Source organism: Prionailurus viverrinus, chromosome A2, assembly GCF_022837055.1.
Source record: "Prionailurus viverrinus isolate Anna chromosome A2, UM_Priviv_1.0, whole genome shotgun sequence".
In the NCBI taxonomy this organism is placed as follows: domain Eukaryota; kingdom Metazoa; phylum Chordata; class Mammalia; order Carnivora; family Felidae; genus Prionailurus; species Prionailurus viverrinus.
The window spans coordinates 6,914,494-6,930,597 of NC_062562.1; the positions used below are offsets into that span (position 1 = coordinate 6,914,494).

General features: G+C 52.4%; 1 protein-coding gene and 1 long non-coding RNA gene across 3 annotated transcripts; both read left to right on the top strand.

Moving 5' to 3' along the window:
* The first annotated feature begins 1,682 nt into the window (after positions 1-1,682).
* Positions 1,683-9,570, top strand: LOC125152408 (uncharacterized). The gene is made up of 3 exons (XR_007147177.1): positions 1,683-1,834; positions 7,523-7,683; positions 9,440-9,570. It is a non-coding gene; the product is annotated as an uncharacterized LOC125152408 (long non-coding RNA).
* A 143-nt stretch (positions 9,571-9,713) lies between these two features.
* ATG4D (autophagy related 4D cysteine peptidase) lies at positions 9,714-16,104 on the top strand. 2 transcript variants are annotated; one of them, XM_047834234.1, is made up of 10 exons: positions 9,722-10,324; positions 10,888-10,971; positions 11,053-11,226; positions 11,522-11,798; positions 11,873-11,937; positions 13,863-13,993; positions 14,882-14,960; positions 15,037-15,113; positions 15,197-15,316; positions 15,922-16,104. In XM_047834234.1, the coding sequence occupies exons 1-10, from the start codon at positions 10,093-10,095 to the stop codon at positions 16,102-16,104; spliced, it is 1,422 nt and encodes a 473-aa protein (XP_047690190.1). In that variant the 5' UTR covers positions 9,722-10,092. The 2 variants fall into 2 exon arrangements, with proteins under 2 accessions (XP_047690200.1, XP_047690190.1); XM_047834244.1 differs by lacking the exon at positions 14,882-14,960 and having other exon boundaries at positions 9,714-10,324; positions 15,922-16,056.

Consider the following 16,104-nt stretch of genomic DNA (forward strand, 5'->3'; position numbering starts at 1 on the left):
TGTCTCTGTCTCTTGAAAACAAATAAATGTCAAAAAAAAATTTTTTTTTATAATAATAAAGGGGCACCTGGGTGGCTCAGTCGGTTGAGCAGCCGACTTTGGCTCAGGTCGTGATCTCCTAGTTCATGAGTTTGAGCCCCTCATCAGGCTCTATGCCGACAGCTCAGAGCCTAGAACCTGCTTAGGATTCTGTGTCTCCCTCTCTCTCTGCCCCTCCCCCCACTCACACTCTGTCTCTCTCTGTCTCAAAAAAAATAAGTTAACATTAAAAAATTTTTTTTAATAATAAAATAAAGTAAAATAAAACAAAATAAAATAAAATTTAAGGGGTTCATGGGCGGCTCAGTCAGTTAAGTGTCAGAGTCTTGACTTCGGCTCAGGTCACGATTGCATGGTTGGTAAGTTTGAGTTCCACATAGGGCTCTGAGCTGACAGCGTGGAGCCTGCCTGAGATTCTGTTTCCCTCTCTCTCTCTACCCCTGTCTCGCTTGCTCTCTCTCTCTGTCTCAAAATAAAAATAAACTAAATATATATATATATTTAAAAATTGTCTTAAAAATAAAAAATAAATAAATGAAATACATCACTTCTCTACGTCGGTCACTGCTGACCAGCGGCGTTGGAAAGCCCCCCGCCCCCCACTTCTCCAGTCTCCCTCTTGTCCCTGTAGCAGCTGAGGCAGTGAGTTCAACATGGTGCGGCCACAGGATGGTGGGTGCCTCCTCAGCTCGAGTCCCTGCATGACCATGCGGAGCCGAGCCCCTGCCAGCTGATATAGAATGAGTAACACGAGGGAGAGATAAACTTTGGTTTCCTTAAACTACTGTGCTTTGGACTTGTTTGTTACTGCAACGAAACTTGACCTATACTAATATAAAGCCCGACTTAAATGTGTCTTCCTCAGTGTCTTCCTCTGCCTCTCCTCAGAGAGGTCCTCCCGGATCATAGCCCCTAAACCAGATAACTAGATCACTTCCTCTCCCAGATTGTAAGCTTGTATTTTCCTACATGACCCTTACTGCAATCATAACTGTGAAATTCTTTTTTTTTTTTAATTTTTTTTTCAACGTTTTTATTTATTTTTTGGGACAGAGAGAGACAGAGCATGAACGGGGGAGGGGCAGAGAGAGAGGGAGACACAGAACCGGAAGCAGGCTCCAGGCTCCGAGCCATCAGCCCAGCGCCCGACGCGGGGCTCGAACTCCCGGACCGCGAGATCGTGACCTGGCCGAAGTCGGACGCTTAACCGACTGCGCCACCCGGGCGCCCCAACTGTGAAATTCTTTGTGCAATGAGTTCATCACCAATCGCCCGCATCCCACCTCCGAGACCCCGGGACAGAGCCTGGCCCGTAGTAGATGTCTGGGATACATTTGTTGAATGAAAGAAGAATGTTACCTCCTTTCAGCCGAAAAGGCAGCAACGAGCAGAGCTTTCTAGAGCATTTTCTCACACAGGAAGCACGGCACAGTACAAGGAAGCAGGGATGTTTGACAAAGGAGAGTGATCTATGGTGAGAAAGCATCTATCCGCAGATTTAGTTTTCTTCAAGAGTGTGTAATTTATTCTAGCAACTGCTCAGCCTGGGAGGGATTTCCGGGGCATGATGTATTTCATGAAGGGGCATGGGAACGGGGTGGAGAGGCACGGAGGCATCCTTGGAATTGCTGAGAGACCCACGATAAGATTCATGCACTGACACCAAAATACAGTCACCGGAAGACAATCCTACCTTACTGAATTCCACTCAAGGGCCATCTTGTGCCCTAACGTGACCATACTGATTTGTTCCTTCGACTTTACTGAGATGTCACTGACATACAACACGCGGCATGTAAGTTACATGTTCCTGTTCCCCCGCGTCTTCTCCAGCACTGGGTCTGGGCAGTCTCTTTCATTTGCACCCTTCTGATGGGTTTGTAGTGTTATCTGGCTGTCATGTTGTTTTGCGTTTACCTGATGGCCAATGACATTGAGATGCTTCTGTGTGCTTATTGGCATCCATTTATCTGCTTTTGTGAAGAGCCTGTTGAAATCTTTTGCCAGTGTATTTATTGGGCTGCTTTCTAAATTGTCAATGCCTGGGGACTATGAAGATTATCCCTGGGGATAATCTGTATGACCTCTATTCCCAAGAGCCTCTATTTCCTCATCTGCAAAAGGGGGATAATAAGTGTACCTGCTTCATAGGGTAGCACTGAGTGTTAAGTGAGTTAAGACAGGTAAAGTCAGTAGGGAATTGATCTGGAACCTTGGAGAAGCCAGCTCTGCAGACTCAGAAACAGCTGGGAGGAGGCTTTGAGGATGGCTAAGTTCTGCGATCGTTTAGTCGTTCAACAAATAGTTACTGCGAATCAGTCGTGTCCCAACTCTAGAGACACGAGGGAGTGGGGTTGTCTGGTTTTCTCTCGTTGTCCTTGCTAGCTCTGGGGGCAGGCACGTGGCAAGGGATGATGGACAGTCTTGAAAGAAGAGGCAGGACAGTCAGAGCTCCTGTCTCCGGGGGGCTTTTGCTCTCACAGGGCACCGGAATTAATGAGCAATGACACAGCCAATGAGGAATGATTACAGTTGTGGTCAAGGGGGGACTGAGAACACATAAAGGGCCCTAGACCAGTGGAGGTGAGGACAGGCCTCAGAACAGATATGTGCAAACTGAGGCCTGAAGGGGAGAGGTACCAACAGGCTATATTAGTTTCCCATGGCCACTGTAATAAATAACAAACAGGGTGGCTTGAAATGGAAATGGCTCCTCCCACAGTTCTGGGAGCTAGGAGTTCAAAGCCAAGGTGTCAGCAGGGCCGTGCTCTCTCAGAAGGCCCCAGGGGAGAGGAGAGACTCGTTCCTTGCCTCTTCCCTAGCATCTGGCTGTTGCTGGCATTGTTTGGTTTGCAGGTGAATAACTCCAATGGCCGCCTCTATGGTCACATGACCTTCTCCCTGGTGTCTATGTCTCTCTGTCTCATCATCTTCTTTTTTTCAACGTGTATTTATTTTTGAGAGGGAGAGGGAGACAGAGAATCTGAAGCAGGCTCCATGCTACCAGCGCAAAGCCCAACATGGGGCTCAAACCCACAAACCGTGAGATCGCGACCTGAGCCAAAGTCAGACACTCAACCAACTGAGCCCCGCCCCCCCACCAGGTGCCCCTGTGTCTCCTCTTATAGGGACACTGGTTGTCTTGCATTCAGGGCCCGCCCTAATCCAGTATGACTGTATCTTCACTAATTACACCTGCCAAGACCCTCGTTCCAAATAAAGTCACAGCCACAGGTGCCTGGGTTTAGGATTTCAAAATATCTCTCTGGGAGAGACAATACGGCCCAGAAGGCAGACTGGCCTCTGACAATGCTAGCATTTGGAGGCTGAGGCGGTGGCCACAGATGGAACCAGACTAGTTTCGGGTGGCCCAGTGGAGGGTTCCTGGGGTTCGGGTGCCTGGCGACTGGCTTAAGGGGATGGGAGCTTGCGGGAGGAGGGCAGAGGCAGAGAGGAGAAGAAGGAGTTCAAAGGGCAGGGCCAGCACGGATGGAGATACAGAGAGGGCGCGGAACAGCTCGATGTGGTCATCCCTGAATCAGGCAGAGGTGATCCGTGGACACGAGGGAAGGACCCACGAGACCAACTGGTTATAGTTCCTTCACTGTCCAGTACAGTAGCGACCGGCCACATGGGGCTGGTGAACACCTGAAATATGGCCAGTCTGTACTGAGATGTGCTAAGGGTGTAAAGTACACAGCGGATTTTGAAGGCAGTACCAAAAAAGGTCAAACAGCTCAATAATATTTTTTTATACTGAGTACATGCTGAAATGATAATATTTTGTGTATACCGGCTAAAATAAAAGGTATTATTATTTAAAACAATTGCTTAAATGTTTATTTAATTTTGAGAGAGAGAGGGAGACAGAGCGCGAGCAGGAGAGGGGCAGAGAGAGAGAGGGAGACACAGAATCCGAAGCCGGCTCCAGGCTCCGAGCTGTCAGCACAGAGCCCGACGCGGGGCTCGAACCCACAAACCGCGAGATCATGACCTGAGCCGAAGTCCACCAGGCGCCTCTAAAACGTATTATTAAAATTAATTTTACCTGGGGCACCCGACTGGCTCAGTTAGTACAGCACGTGGCTCTTGATCTTGGGGGTGTGAGTTTGAGCCCCACACTGGGTATAGAGATTACTTAAAAATAAAATTTTAAAAATAATAATTTGGAGGCACCTGGGTGGCTCAGTCAGTTAAGCATCTGACTTCGGCTCAGGTCATGATCTCACGGTTGGTGAATTTGAATCCTGCATTGGGTGAGCCCAAGCCCCTCATCGGGTGAACCCCGCCTCTCTCTCTCTCACCTCGCCCTTGCTCACTTGCGCCCTCTGTCTCTCAATAAAAAAACTAATTTTATCTGTTTCTTTTTATTTGTTTTTATTGAGATATAATGGACATATAACATTGTATTAGTTTCAAGTGTACAACATAATGAATTGATATTTGTATATATTGCCAAATCATTAGCACACTAAATTTACTTAATATCCTTCACCTCACATAGTTACAAATTCTTTTTGTTATGATGACAACTTTTAAGATAGCAACTTACAAATAGATAATATAGTATTGTTTTTTTATTTTTAAGGTTGTTTACTTTTAAGAGAGACAGAGAGAGAGAGACAGATGTGAGTGGGGAAGGACAGAGAGAGAGAATCCCAAGCAGGCTCCGAGCTGTCAGTACAGAGCCCGACATGGGGCTCGATCCCACGAACTGTGAGCTCACGACCTGAGCCGAAATCAAGAGTCGGTTGCTTAACTGACTGAGCCAGCCAGGCGCCCCTACAGTATTGTTAACTGTATTCACCATGCTGTACATTACATCCCCCAGGAAATTATTTATCTTATAACTGGAAGTTTGTACCATTTGACTCCCTTCACACATTTCCTCACCCCTACCCTTTGCCTCCGGCAGTTACCAGTCTGTTTTCTGTATCTATGATCTCATTTTGTTGTTGTTTCTTTCTTTGTTGTTCAGGCTTTTGTTTTTTATTGTTTTAAATTTTCTTTAGAGAGAGAGAGAGCATTAGTGGGGGAGAGGGGCAGAGCAGGAGAGAGAGAGAATCTCAAGCTAGCTCAGTCTCGCAACCCCTGGATCATGACCTGAGCCACAATCAACAAGAATCGAACGCTCAACTGACTGAGCCACCCAGCCACCCCTTAAGGCTTTTTTTTTTTTTTTTTAGGATTTTTTTTTAATTTTTAAGCAATCTGTATACCCACATGGGGCTCAAATTTACAACCCCGAGATCAAGAGTCTCATGCTCCAATGACTGAGCCCACCAGGTGCCCCATGTTTGGTCTTTTTTCAGATTCCCCATATAAGGGAGATCATATGCAGTATTTGTTTTTCTCCATCTGATTTAGTTCACTTAGCATAATGCCCTCAGGGTCTATCCATGTTGTTTCAAAAGGCAGGATTAAGGCTGAGTAATGTTCCATTATTTGTGTAGAAACACCACATTTTTCTTCTCTCTTCAACCACGAAGGGACAGTTAGATTGTTTCCAGGTCTTGACTACTATAAATAATCCCGCAGTGACAGGGAGTGCAGAGATCTCTTCGAGATCTTGTTCGCATTTCCTTTGGATAAATACCCAGAAGTGGGATTGCTGGGTCAGCTGGTAGCTTACGTCTTAATTTTTTGAGGATCCTCAATACTGTTTTCCAGAGCGGCTGCCCCAACATAACATTCCCACCCACAGTGCGTGAGGGTTCCCTTTTATCTACAACCTCACCAACCCTTGTTACCTTTTTTTTTTTAATGTTTATTTTTGAGAGAGACAGAAAGACAGAAGACAGAGACAGAGTGTGAGCAGGGGAGGGGCAGAGAGAGGGAGACACAGAATCTGAGCTGTCAGCACAGAGCCTGATGAGGGGCTCGAACTCATGAACCGCGAGACCATGACCTGAGCCAAAGTCGGCCACTTAACTGACCGAGCCATCCGAGCGCCCCTTGTTATCCTTTTTATAATAGCCATTATTGTTTTTAATAAGATTTTATACTTTAAGTAATGTCTACACCCAATGTGGGGCTCGAACTCACAGCCCTGAGATCAAGAGTCGTGTGCTCTACTGACTGAGCCAGCCGGGTGCCCCTATAATAGCCATTCTAACAAGTGTGAGGTGATATCTCATTGTGGTTTTGATTTGTGTTTCCCTTACGATTAATGGTGTTGGGTGCATTTTCATGTACCTGTTGGCCATTTGTATGTCTTCTTTGGAAAAATATCTATTGAGATCCTGTGTCCATTTTTATTATTTTTTAAATGTTTATTTATTATTTTAAGAGAGAGAGTGTGAGCGGGAGAGGGGAAGAGAGAGAGGGAGACACAGAATCCAAAGCAGGCTCCAGGCTCTGAGCTGTCAGCAGAGCCGGACGTGGGGCTTGAACTCACGAAACATGAGATCATGACCTGAGCTGAAGTTGGCCACTTAACCGACTAGCTACCCAGATGCCCCAAGCATCCAACTCTTGATTTTGGCTCAGGTCATGATCTCATGGTTCATCAGATGGAGCCCTGTGTCGGGCTCTACACTGACAGCACAGCCTGCTTGGGATTCTCTCTTCCTCTCTCTCTCTCTCTCTCTCTCTCTCTCTCTCTCTGCCCTTCCCCTGCTTGTTATCTGTCTCTCTCTCAAAATAAATAAATAAACTTAAGAAAAATATCTTGGGACACCTGAGTGGCTCAATCGGATGGGTGTCCAACTTCAGCCAAAGTCATGATCTCCTGGTGTGTGAGTTCGAGCCCCACATGCGCTCACCGCTGTCAGCCTGGAGCCTGCTTCGGATCCTCTGTCCCCCTTTCTCTCTGTCCCTCCTCCTTGCTCTCTGTCAAAAAATAAACAAAACATTTAAAAAATAACTTGATAAATAGATAGGTTCTTCTAGCTGTTGTGGAGACTAGAGGAGTCAGAATTGGCCTGTGGACACTTGGTGATGGGGGCCAGACGTGGGAGGGCAGTGATGAATAAGAATGACAATAGTGGAGGCCCCCGGGTGGCTCGGTTGGTTGAGTGTCTGACTCTTGATTTCAGCTCTGGTCATGATCCCAGGGCCGCGTGACCCAGCCCTGAGTGTGCTGAGTGTGGAGCCTGCTTGAGATTTCCTCTTTTTCCTCTGCCCTTTCCCTGCTAAAAAAAAAAAAAAAAAAAAAAAAAAAGGACAATAGCAACAGTTCACACTGAAGTGGTGGCTGCTGTGAGCCAGTTCTTTTTTTTTTTTTTTAATATTTATTTATTTGGGGGAGACAGAGAGACAGAGTGCAAGCAGGGGAGGGGCAGAGGGAGAGAGAGAATCAGAAGCAGGCTCCAGGCTCCGAGCTGTCAGCACAGAGCCAGACGCGGGGCTCGAACCCACAAAGGGGGGTTTCATGACCTGGGCTGAACTCGGATGCTTAAAGGACTGAGCCACCCAGGTGCTCCTGCTGTGAGCCAGTTCCTAGCATTCTGCATATTCATTTCATCCTTCTCCAATACCCTAGGAATTAGGGACTATTACTAGCCCATTTGGCAGATGAGGAAACTGAGGTGTTGAGAGGCGAGGTCACACTGCAGCATCTGCCTAGGTGGCCATGACTATTGTGCTGCTTTGGGAGTATGAGGACAACTGAAGACAGGTTATGAAGTGGACTGACGGATCCTGGTAAGGGAGGTGATGGAGGCTGCGGGTGGGGGTGGAGCAAGGGTATGGGAGGAAAAGCCAGTGCGAGTGAAATGCAGGGTCAATTAGGGACACACAGAGCCTGGGGAGCCTGAGAGACATTCCAAGGGGCACAGATGTGGAGGCTGGCCCCCAGGATGGGGACACAGACCCAGGCAGGGAGATGATGTGGTGGTACTCATTGGGAAGGGGGATGAAGGGCAAGGAATCGAGGGCCACACCATAAAACACCCCCCTCCTCCAAGGAACCGGCTTGGGGGTGGTCAGGCACCAGGTCAAACAGAGGGGGGTCACCTGTAGCCCCACAACCCAGCTGTCCCCCACAACAAGTTCTCCTTTCCATTCCACGTTATTTGTTGCACTTTCTGTGTTGTTGAGCCCTGTTGTGTACCAGGCCACATGCTGAGTGTTGAGGGGCCAGCAGTGAACAAGATGGACAGAGACCCATGGCCTCGTGGCACGGTGGGGACAGAGGTCATAAATATACTATATCTATATCTATCTATATCTATATCTATATCTATATCTAATTATATCTATATCATCAGTGCTATGGGCTGAATGTTTGTGCCCCTCCGCCCAATGCATAGATTGAAACTCTAACCCCCAGTGGGATGGCATTAGGAGGTGGGGCCTTTGGAGGTGATCAGGGGTTAGACGAGGTCTTGAGGGTGGAGACTCCATGATGGGATTAATACTCTTATAAAAATGTAGAAGAGACAAGATCTCTCTCTCTCTCTCTCTCTCTCTCTCTCTCTCTCTCTCTCTCTGCACAGCACCATGATCTCACATTTCCATCCTCCAGAATCGTGAGAAAGGAATGTTTATTGTTTAACCCACCCAGTCTGCAGCATTTGTTACAGCAGCCTGAGCTGACTCAGTCAGGTTGTGGTAGCTGCTCTGGAAAAAAATAGAATGGAGAATGGGAAAAGAGCCTAAAGGTGGGCGTGGGGTAGATCTTGAGCACAGTCAGCCTGCTGGGATGACATCTGAATAAATTCCTGAAAGAGGTCCAGGAGGAGCCATGCAGATACCCAGGATGAGAGAACTAGGCGGGCAGGGGGAATGGCAAGAGCAAAGGTCCTGGGGTGGGACTGCACATGTTTGAGAAAGGAGGCAGGTGTGACTGAAGGCAGGTGTAGTTATGGAAGAGGGGAGGGAAAGTCAGGGAGGGGACTGTCTTTTTTCGTGCTGTTTATGTCCCACGCCTTCCTTCAGCCTGCTGGGGACAGGGCCCTTGGACTGGCCACCAGAGGCCACCCTCCCTGCGGTTCACAGGGTCACTCCGCTGTCATCTGCCTTTGAGGTCGCGATCGGGTTTTCCCTGAGCCCTGACTGTGCCTCAAATGTCAAGCTAAAGTGCTTTACACGGATGAACTCAGCTGATCCTCCTAACACTCCTGAGTCAGACGCATTGAAATTTTTTTTACAACTTTATTGAGGTATAACTGACATACATCATACCACACACCTTTCAAGTGTTCAATCCGATGAGTTTCACATCCTGAAAACCAGCACCGGGATCAAGATACTAAACACATCCACCACCTCAAGAAGTATATTCTAGCCCTTTTTGGTCCCTCCCTCTAGCCTCTCGCCACCCCGCCCCACCCCCAGACACCCCGAAACTGATCTGCTTTCGGCTACTAGAGATGAAGTTGCATTTTCTGGAGTTTTATATACATGGGACCAGAGAGTATATATCTTCTTTTTTTATCTGGCTTCTTTCCCTCCGCAGGATTATCACGAAGATTCGCCAATGTTGTTGTGTGTATTTGAGGCCCTCTTTTGCTCCTAAGGAAACTGAGGCACACGGAGGTGTAGTTTGGGGGAGTGAGGAGGAGGCGTCACACGGGTTTGGCCCCACAGCAAGGCGGGTCTCGGATGCGCAGGCCGCGGAGGGGCGCTCTGGCGGGGGGGACGCGGGCAGGTGCACACACGCGCGGCGGCCGCGCCTGGACCGCCTTTCCCCGCGCGCCGTCGGGGGCGGGGCCGGGGCGGGCCCGGGGCGGGGCTTCCCGACTCTGGAGCCTCCGATAAGGGCCTGCGGGGGGCTCGGACGCGCCTGGGCGCTGCGATAGGGTGGCAGGGCGTGCTCGTGGGGCGCCGCGGGGAGGCGCCGCGGCCCGAGGTCCCGGTGCGGCCACCCGGAACCGGGGCCGGGCGGGGCGGGGCGTCCGGCCGTGTCGCGCCCGCCCGGCTCCCGGGGCCAGGGCCGCTAAAATGGCGGCGGCGGCGGCGGAGGTGACAGCGTCCCGCGCCGGGCCCGGGGGCCTGGCCGCCGCGTCGGGGGCCGACTAGCGCCTTCCTGGGCGCCGCGGCCCGGCCCCCACCCCGGGCGCTCGCGCGCGGCCCCCACCTGGGCCCTCCGTCCGCCCTCCCGGCGCGCCCATGAACTCCGTGTCGCCGGCCGCCGCGCAATACCGGAGCGGGAGCCCGGAGGACGCGCGCCGCCCCGAGGGCCGCAGGCCGCGGGGCCCCCGAGTCCCGGACCCCAACGGCCTGGGGCCCTCTGGAGCCAGCGGCCCGGCTCTTGGCTCGCCTGGGACCGCCCCTGGGGAGCCGGACGAGGTGGACAAGTTTAAGGCGAAGTTCCTGACGGCCTGGAACAACGTCAAGTACGGTGAGGAGGGGGCGGGCCCGGGGGTTGTGTTCTGAGATAGGAGCCAGCCGGGGGTTGGGCTTGGCGGGGGGGGGGGGGGGGGGGGATGCTCGAGGTCGGTGGGAGTCCAGGAGAACCAGACGCTGGCCCTCCGAGTGTTCCACCCTTTGCTCGCCTCTTGTGAGTCACCTGTGGGTCCCCCGCCCTGTCCTGTCCTGTCCTGCCCTGCCCTGCCCCGGGCGGACCTGCAGCAGGTCCAAAAGGAATGTGTTTTCAAGTCTCCATTCCCGTGTGACCTTGGGCAAGGTTTCTTTGCTCTGCTGTGCCTTCATTTTTCCCCTCTGTAAAACGGATACAATAATCAGCACTGCTTTATTCGTCCCGAATTAATGGCAAACACTCACGTGGCCGTTACTACGGTCCCTGCCTCCCTCCGAGAGGAGTGTGGCATGGATTTCCCCGTGCCAGCCCTGAGATAGGACCTAGGATGGTCTCCGTTTCACAGACCGGGGAGTAGAATCGCTGTTGCTGTGAAGCAGGTGCTTCAAGTCTCTGGGTGCTGCCCCACCCACATCTCCCCCCAGGCTGGGCAGTCAAAAGCCGGACCAGCTTTAGCAAGATCTCCAGCGTCCACCTCTGTGGCCGCCGCTACCGCTTCGAGAGCGAGGGTGAGCTGGTGGCCCCGGTCCGCGGTTGAGGGAGGCCCCCAAGGCTGTTCCTGACGGCAGCTGACAAGCCTGCTCTCGCAGGTGACATCCAGCGTTTCCAGCGTGATTTCGTCTCCCGCCTGTGGCTCACCTACCGCCGGGACTTCCCGCCCCTCGCTGGAGGCTGCCTGACCTCAGACTGTGGCTGGGGATGCATGCTTCGCAGCGGGCAGATGATGCTGGCACAGGGCCTGCTGCTGCACTTCCTGCCCAGAGGTGAGTGGGGGAAGGGAAGGGCCCCCTCGGAGTGCAGCGCCAAGGGCACAGGGCGGCACAGGGCAGCGGTGTTGGGCTTGTTTGTAAACAAGTTTACAGTTAAGTTAGATTGTGTGCCGAGTAAGTTTTGAGGGGGCGTGAGAGTTTATCAAGTAAGTTGCAGGAATGGGAAAATTGTTGGGAAACGTGGCGTCTTGGGAGCCTTAGAATTGTACGTAAAGCATGAGCTGATGGGAAGCGTGCCCCCCTCCGGCCCCCACTGGCACCGTCTGACTGTGTGCTCCATCCCCACCAGACTGGACGTGGTCCGAGGCCTCAGGCCTGGGCCCCTCTGAGCCATCAGGGTTGGCCTCTCCCAACCGTTACCGCGGGCCTGCACGCTGGATGCCCCCCCGCTGGGCCCAGGGCACCCCCGAGCTGGAGCAGGAACGTCGGCACCGGCAGATAGTGTCCTGGTTCGCCGACCACCCCCAGGCCCCCTTTGGTCTACACCGGCTGGTGGAGCTTGGGCAGAGCTCAGGCAAGAAGGCGGGTGACTGGTATGGGCCATCTCTGGTGGCACACATACTCAGGTGAGGGCCGCTGCAGGGGACACGGGAACCACTGGGTTTCCCCCAGGAACTCAGGCCTTCCCTCTCACCCCCAGGAAAGCTGTGGAGAGCTGCTCAGAGGTCACCCGCCTGGTGGTGTATGTTTCTCAGGACTGCACAGGTAAGAGACCGGAAACCACGGTCACAGAGTTCTCACCCTGAGCCAGTCGCTAGGACTTAACCTGCCTCAGAGGCTGAAACCAGTTCTGGGGCCGAGGGACCCTTGGAAAGGATTCAAGGCCCACACAGTGGAAGGTCTTCAGGATCCCTCCACTCCCTCTGGAACCAGGAGAGGAAACTTTAGGGGCTTCTCTACAAGTGATAGAATAAAGGACATAAGGACTTCCCTCCATCAGGTCCAATTTACTCCTACTCTGTAAATAATTCTTAAAGAATTCTTTTTTTTTTAATTAATTTTTTAATGTTTATTTTTTTTTTTTGAGAGACAGAGTGCAAATGGGAGAGGGGCAGAGAGAGAGGCAGACACAGAATCTGAGCAGGCTCCAGGCTCTGAGCTGTCAGCACACAGCCTGACGTGGGGGCTCTAACTCACCAACCTGACCTGAGCCGAAGTTAGCCACTTAATTGACTGAGCCACCCAGGCGCCCTCCTCCAGATCAGTTTAGATAGGGTTTTTATTAATAGGAGCCTCGGTGGATTGGTATCAGGGAATCTACAAAACCTATACGTTTTTATGCAGAATTGTAGAGATTTGGGCAACGTTTGATTTTCACGGACAACCCCGATCTTACTCTGTTTGGGCTGTTATAACAGAAGTGCCACAGACTATAGAGGCTTGTAAATAACGGGAATTTATTTTCATAGTTCTGGGGGCTAGGAAGTCCAAGATCAGGACATCAGCAGATTCAGTGTCTGGTGGGCACCCACTTCCTGGTTCATTTTGCTGTGTCCACATGGTGGAAGGGGCTCTCTCAGGTCTTTTTTATAAAGACACTAATCCCAATCATGAGGATTCCACCTTCATGACCTAGTCGCCTCCCAAAGGCCCCACCTCTTAATACCACCGCCTTAGGGATTAGAATTTCTTCTCCGTCTTTGTCTTCTTCTTCTTCTTTTTTTTAATGTTTATTTTATTTTTTAAGAGAGAGAGACAGAGCGCAAGCAGGGGAGGGGCAGAGAGAGAGGGAGACACAGAATCGGAAGCAGGCTCCAGGCTCTGAGCTGACAGCACAAAGCCCGACGCGGGGCTCGAACCCACGAGCTGTAAGATCATGACCCGGGTTGAAGTCAGGTGCTTGACCCACTGAGCCACCCAGGCACCCCCCCCCCGCCAACTTTTTTTAATGTTTATTTTTGACAGAGAATGCATGTGTGTGTGCGAGTGGGGGAGGGGCAGAGAGACTAGAGAGAGAATCCCAAGCAGGCTCACCGTGTCAGCACGGAACCTGATGCATGAGTCTATCCCATGACTGCAAGATCATGACCCGAGCTGAAATCAAGAGCTGGACGCTCAACCGACTGAGCCACCCAGGCGCTCTGGGGATTAGAATTTCAACATCTGAATTTTGGAGGGGGGAGACACAAGCATTCAGACCATAGCAGCTGCGTTTCCAGAAGGGTCGAATCCACTTTTCTGGGAGCCAGGCAGGGGCTTACTTAGCAGTAAGGGAGGAGGTGGGAGAATGGGGACCAGCGGATTGGAGTCGAGGAGGAGGGACACACAGGGACATTCAGCTGAGGGGCAGTCTGCTCGGTGTTGCCATTTCCATTTGGACAAACCCATGCTCTGAGTAAGTAAAGACTAACCAGGCCTGGAACTGGGGAGGTGCTCTGCCTCCTCCTGGTTATCTGTTCTTCATCGAAATCTCGGGGCCTCAATTGCCCTGTCTGTAAAATGGGGATGTTGACACCTACCTGGAGGCCCTGGGATTGTCTGGGGGAATTTGGGGGGGGGGGCGCCAGAAAGACATCCTTTTCCACCGGTGACCGGAGTAGGACCCTGAGAGGCCACATAGGCCTCGGGAGGGCCGCACTCTGAGGCTTGAAGGGTGGGCGAGAACGTGACTTGCCGCGCCGTCCTTCCAGTGTACAAGGCAGATGTGGCACGCCTGGTGGCCAGGCCGGACCCCACAGCTGAGTGGAAGTCTGTGGTCATCTTGGTGCCGGTGCGGCTGGGTGGCGAGACGCTCAACCCTGTGTATGTGCCCTGCGTGAAGGTAGGTTCCACCGAGCCTCCCCTGGGAACTGCCCCGGCTTCGTTAGCTCGGCTGGGGTGTTTCTGCTTCCCCCATCTCTGTCTGTTGCTTCAGTGGTTGCGAGCACCTACTATGTGCCGAGCACCGTCCCAGCTGCTGAGGACTTGGAGGCCAACAGGCAAACGTTCGTGCCCTCTGGGAGTGGGGAAGGTCAGACAGTGGATCTGAAACCACACTGACAGCTGTGGCATTACGCCGTAGATTCTACAGGGACTAAAACTAACACTGAAGGGCAGACGGGGGTGGCTGCAGCCTAGGAGAGCCCCTCTCCAGCCAGGGCAGGCAGGAGAGGAGGCAGAGGCGTGCTCTAGGCAAAAGGAATGGCAAGGCCGGAAAAACCCTGGTGTTTTCACTCAGAATGAAGGCCAGAATTGTTCCTACAGCCTGCAAGGCTTTGCACTGTGTCCCTGTTCCTTGACCTCATCTGCCCCCACTATCCTTCTCAGTTCACTCTGCCCCAACCACACAGGCCTCCCCACTGTTCTCAGAACACACCTGCCCCAGGGCCTTTGCACTCACTTCCATCTGCTTGGAGTGCTCTTTGTGCAGAGATACACTCCTAACTCCCTCCCTTACTTCATTCAGGTCTTTGCTGAAACGGCACCTTTTAGTGAGGCCGTTCTGATTCCCCTTATTTCAAATTGCAAAGCCCTCTTTCATCCTTTATTCTCCCAGTGTTACTGCCCGCTGAGGCAACAGAACTTACTCATCTTGTTCCTTGTTCGTCTCCTACAGTAGAATGTCTGCTCCATGAGAACAGGCTGGGGCTTTTGCTAAGTGTTTCTCAAGGGACTGTCTCTGACAGCACCTGCCCAAAGCACACTCCTCCACCCCCTTTCCTCCCTGCAGGAGCTCCTGCGTTCAGAGCTGTGCCTGGGCATCATGGGGGGCAAGCCACGGCATTCACTGTACTTCATCGGCTACCAGGGTAGGCCCACCCCTTCCCACTCCATCCTGCCCCACCTTACCCCTCCCCAGCCCCTCTCATGCCTCCACCCTTGCAGATGACTTCCTGCTCTACCTGGACCCCCACTACTGCCAGCCCACTGTGGATGTCAGTCAGGCTGACTTCCCCCTGGAGGTGAGCTGGCTGGGATCCCTGGGGTGGGGCTGGGGAACGTGGAGGGAGCCGGGGCCCTAAGCTTCCCACGTCTTATGCCCCAGTCCTTCCACTGCACCTCACCCCGAAAGATGGCCTTTGCCAAGATGGACCCAAGCTGTACGGTGGGGTTCTATGCTGGAGACCAGAAGGAGTTTGAGACGCTCTGCTCAGAGCTGACCAGGGTGAGCGAGGAGGGGAGGGTGGGGGGCAAGGGGCAAGGAGGGAGTGGAAGAGGAACAGAGATCTTGAGTCCAGCAGACACGGGCGGGGCAGGGGGCGCTACTTGCAGGCTGTGTTGTCAAGATTGTTATCCTGTCCCCAAGCTACTAACGCCCAGCTATGACCAATTAGGCAAAAGAAGGGCATAAAAGGAGAAGTGAGGAGCATTGTTGCTTGAGCTGCCCCCGTGAGCTCAAGTGGTGGGGCCTCTCCCCATCCCCTGGCTCTACAGCCCCATCAGGGCTTTACCCTTATAATAGTGTCAAAAGGTAGCCACCGGCGGCCTTCCTGGGCACCCACCTCCCAGTTCAGTGGAAAGGAAGCCTCACTTTCCCAGCAGATGCAGCAAAAATCACAGGGTTGCTGTTCATTGGTTACACTGGGCCAATCACTGGGGCCAGGGAATGGACGGTGCTGATTGGCTGGCCTGGGTCATTGCCCGGAGGGATGGGAGCTGAGCTCAGGAAGCACCTGATAAATATACCTATTGGGATAATTATAGGATAATTAACATGGTTTGGAGCTAAGCCTCTCTCTCTCTCTCTCTCTCTCTGTCTCTTCCCTCCAGGTCCTCAGCTGCTCCTCAGCCACAGAGCGGTACCCCATGTTCACCCTGGCCGAGGGCCATGCTCAGGACCACAGCCTGGATGACCTCTGCTCCCAGCTCTCCCAGCCGACGCTGCGGCTCCCTCGCACGGGGCGGCTCCTCAAGGCCAAACGCCCAAGTTCTGACGACTTTGTGTTTTTATGA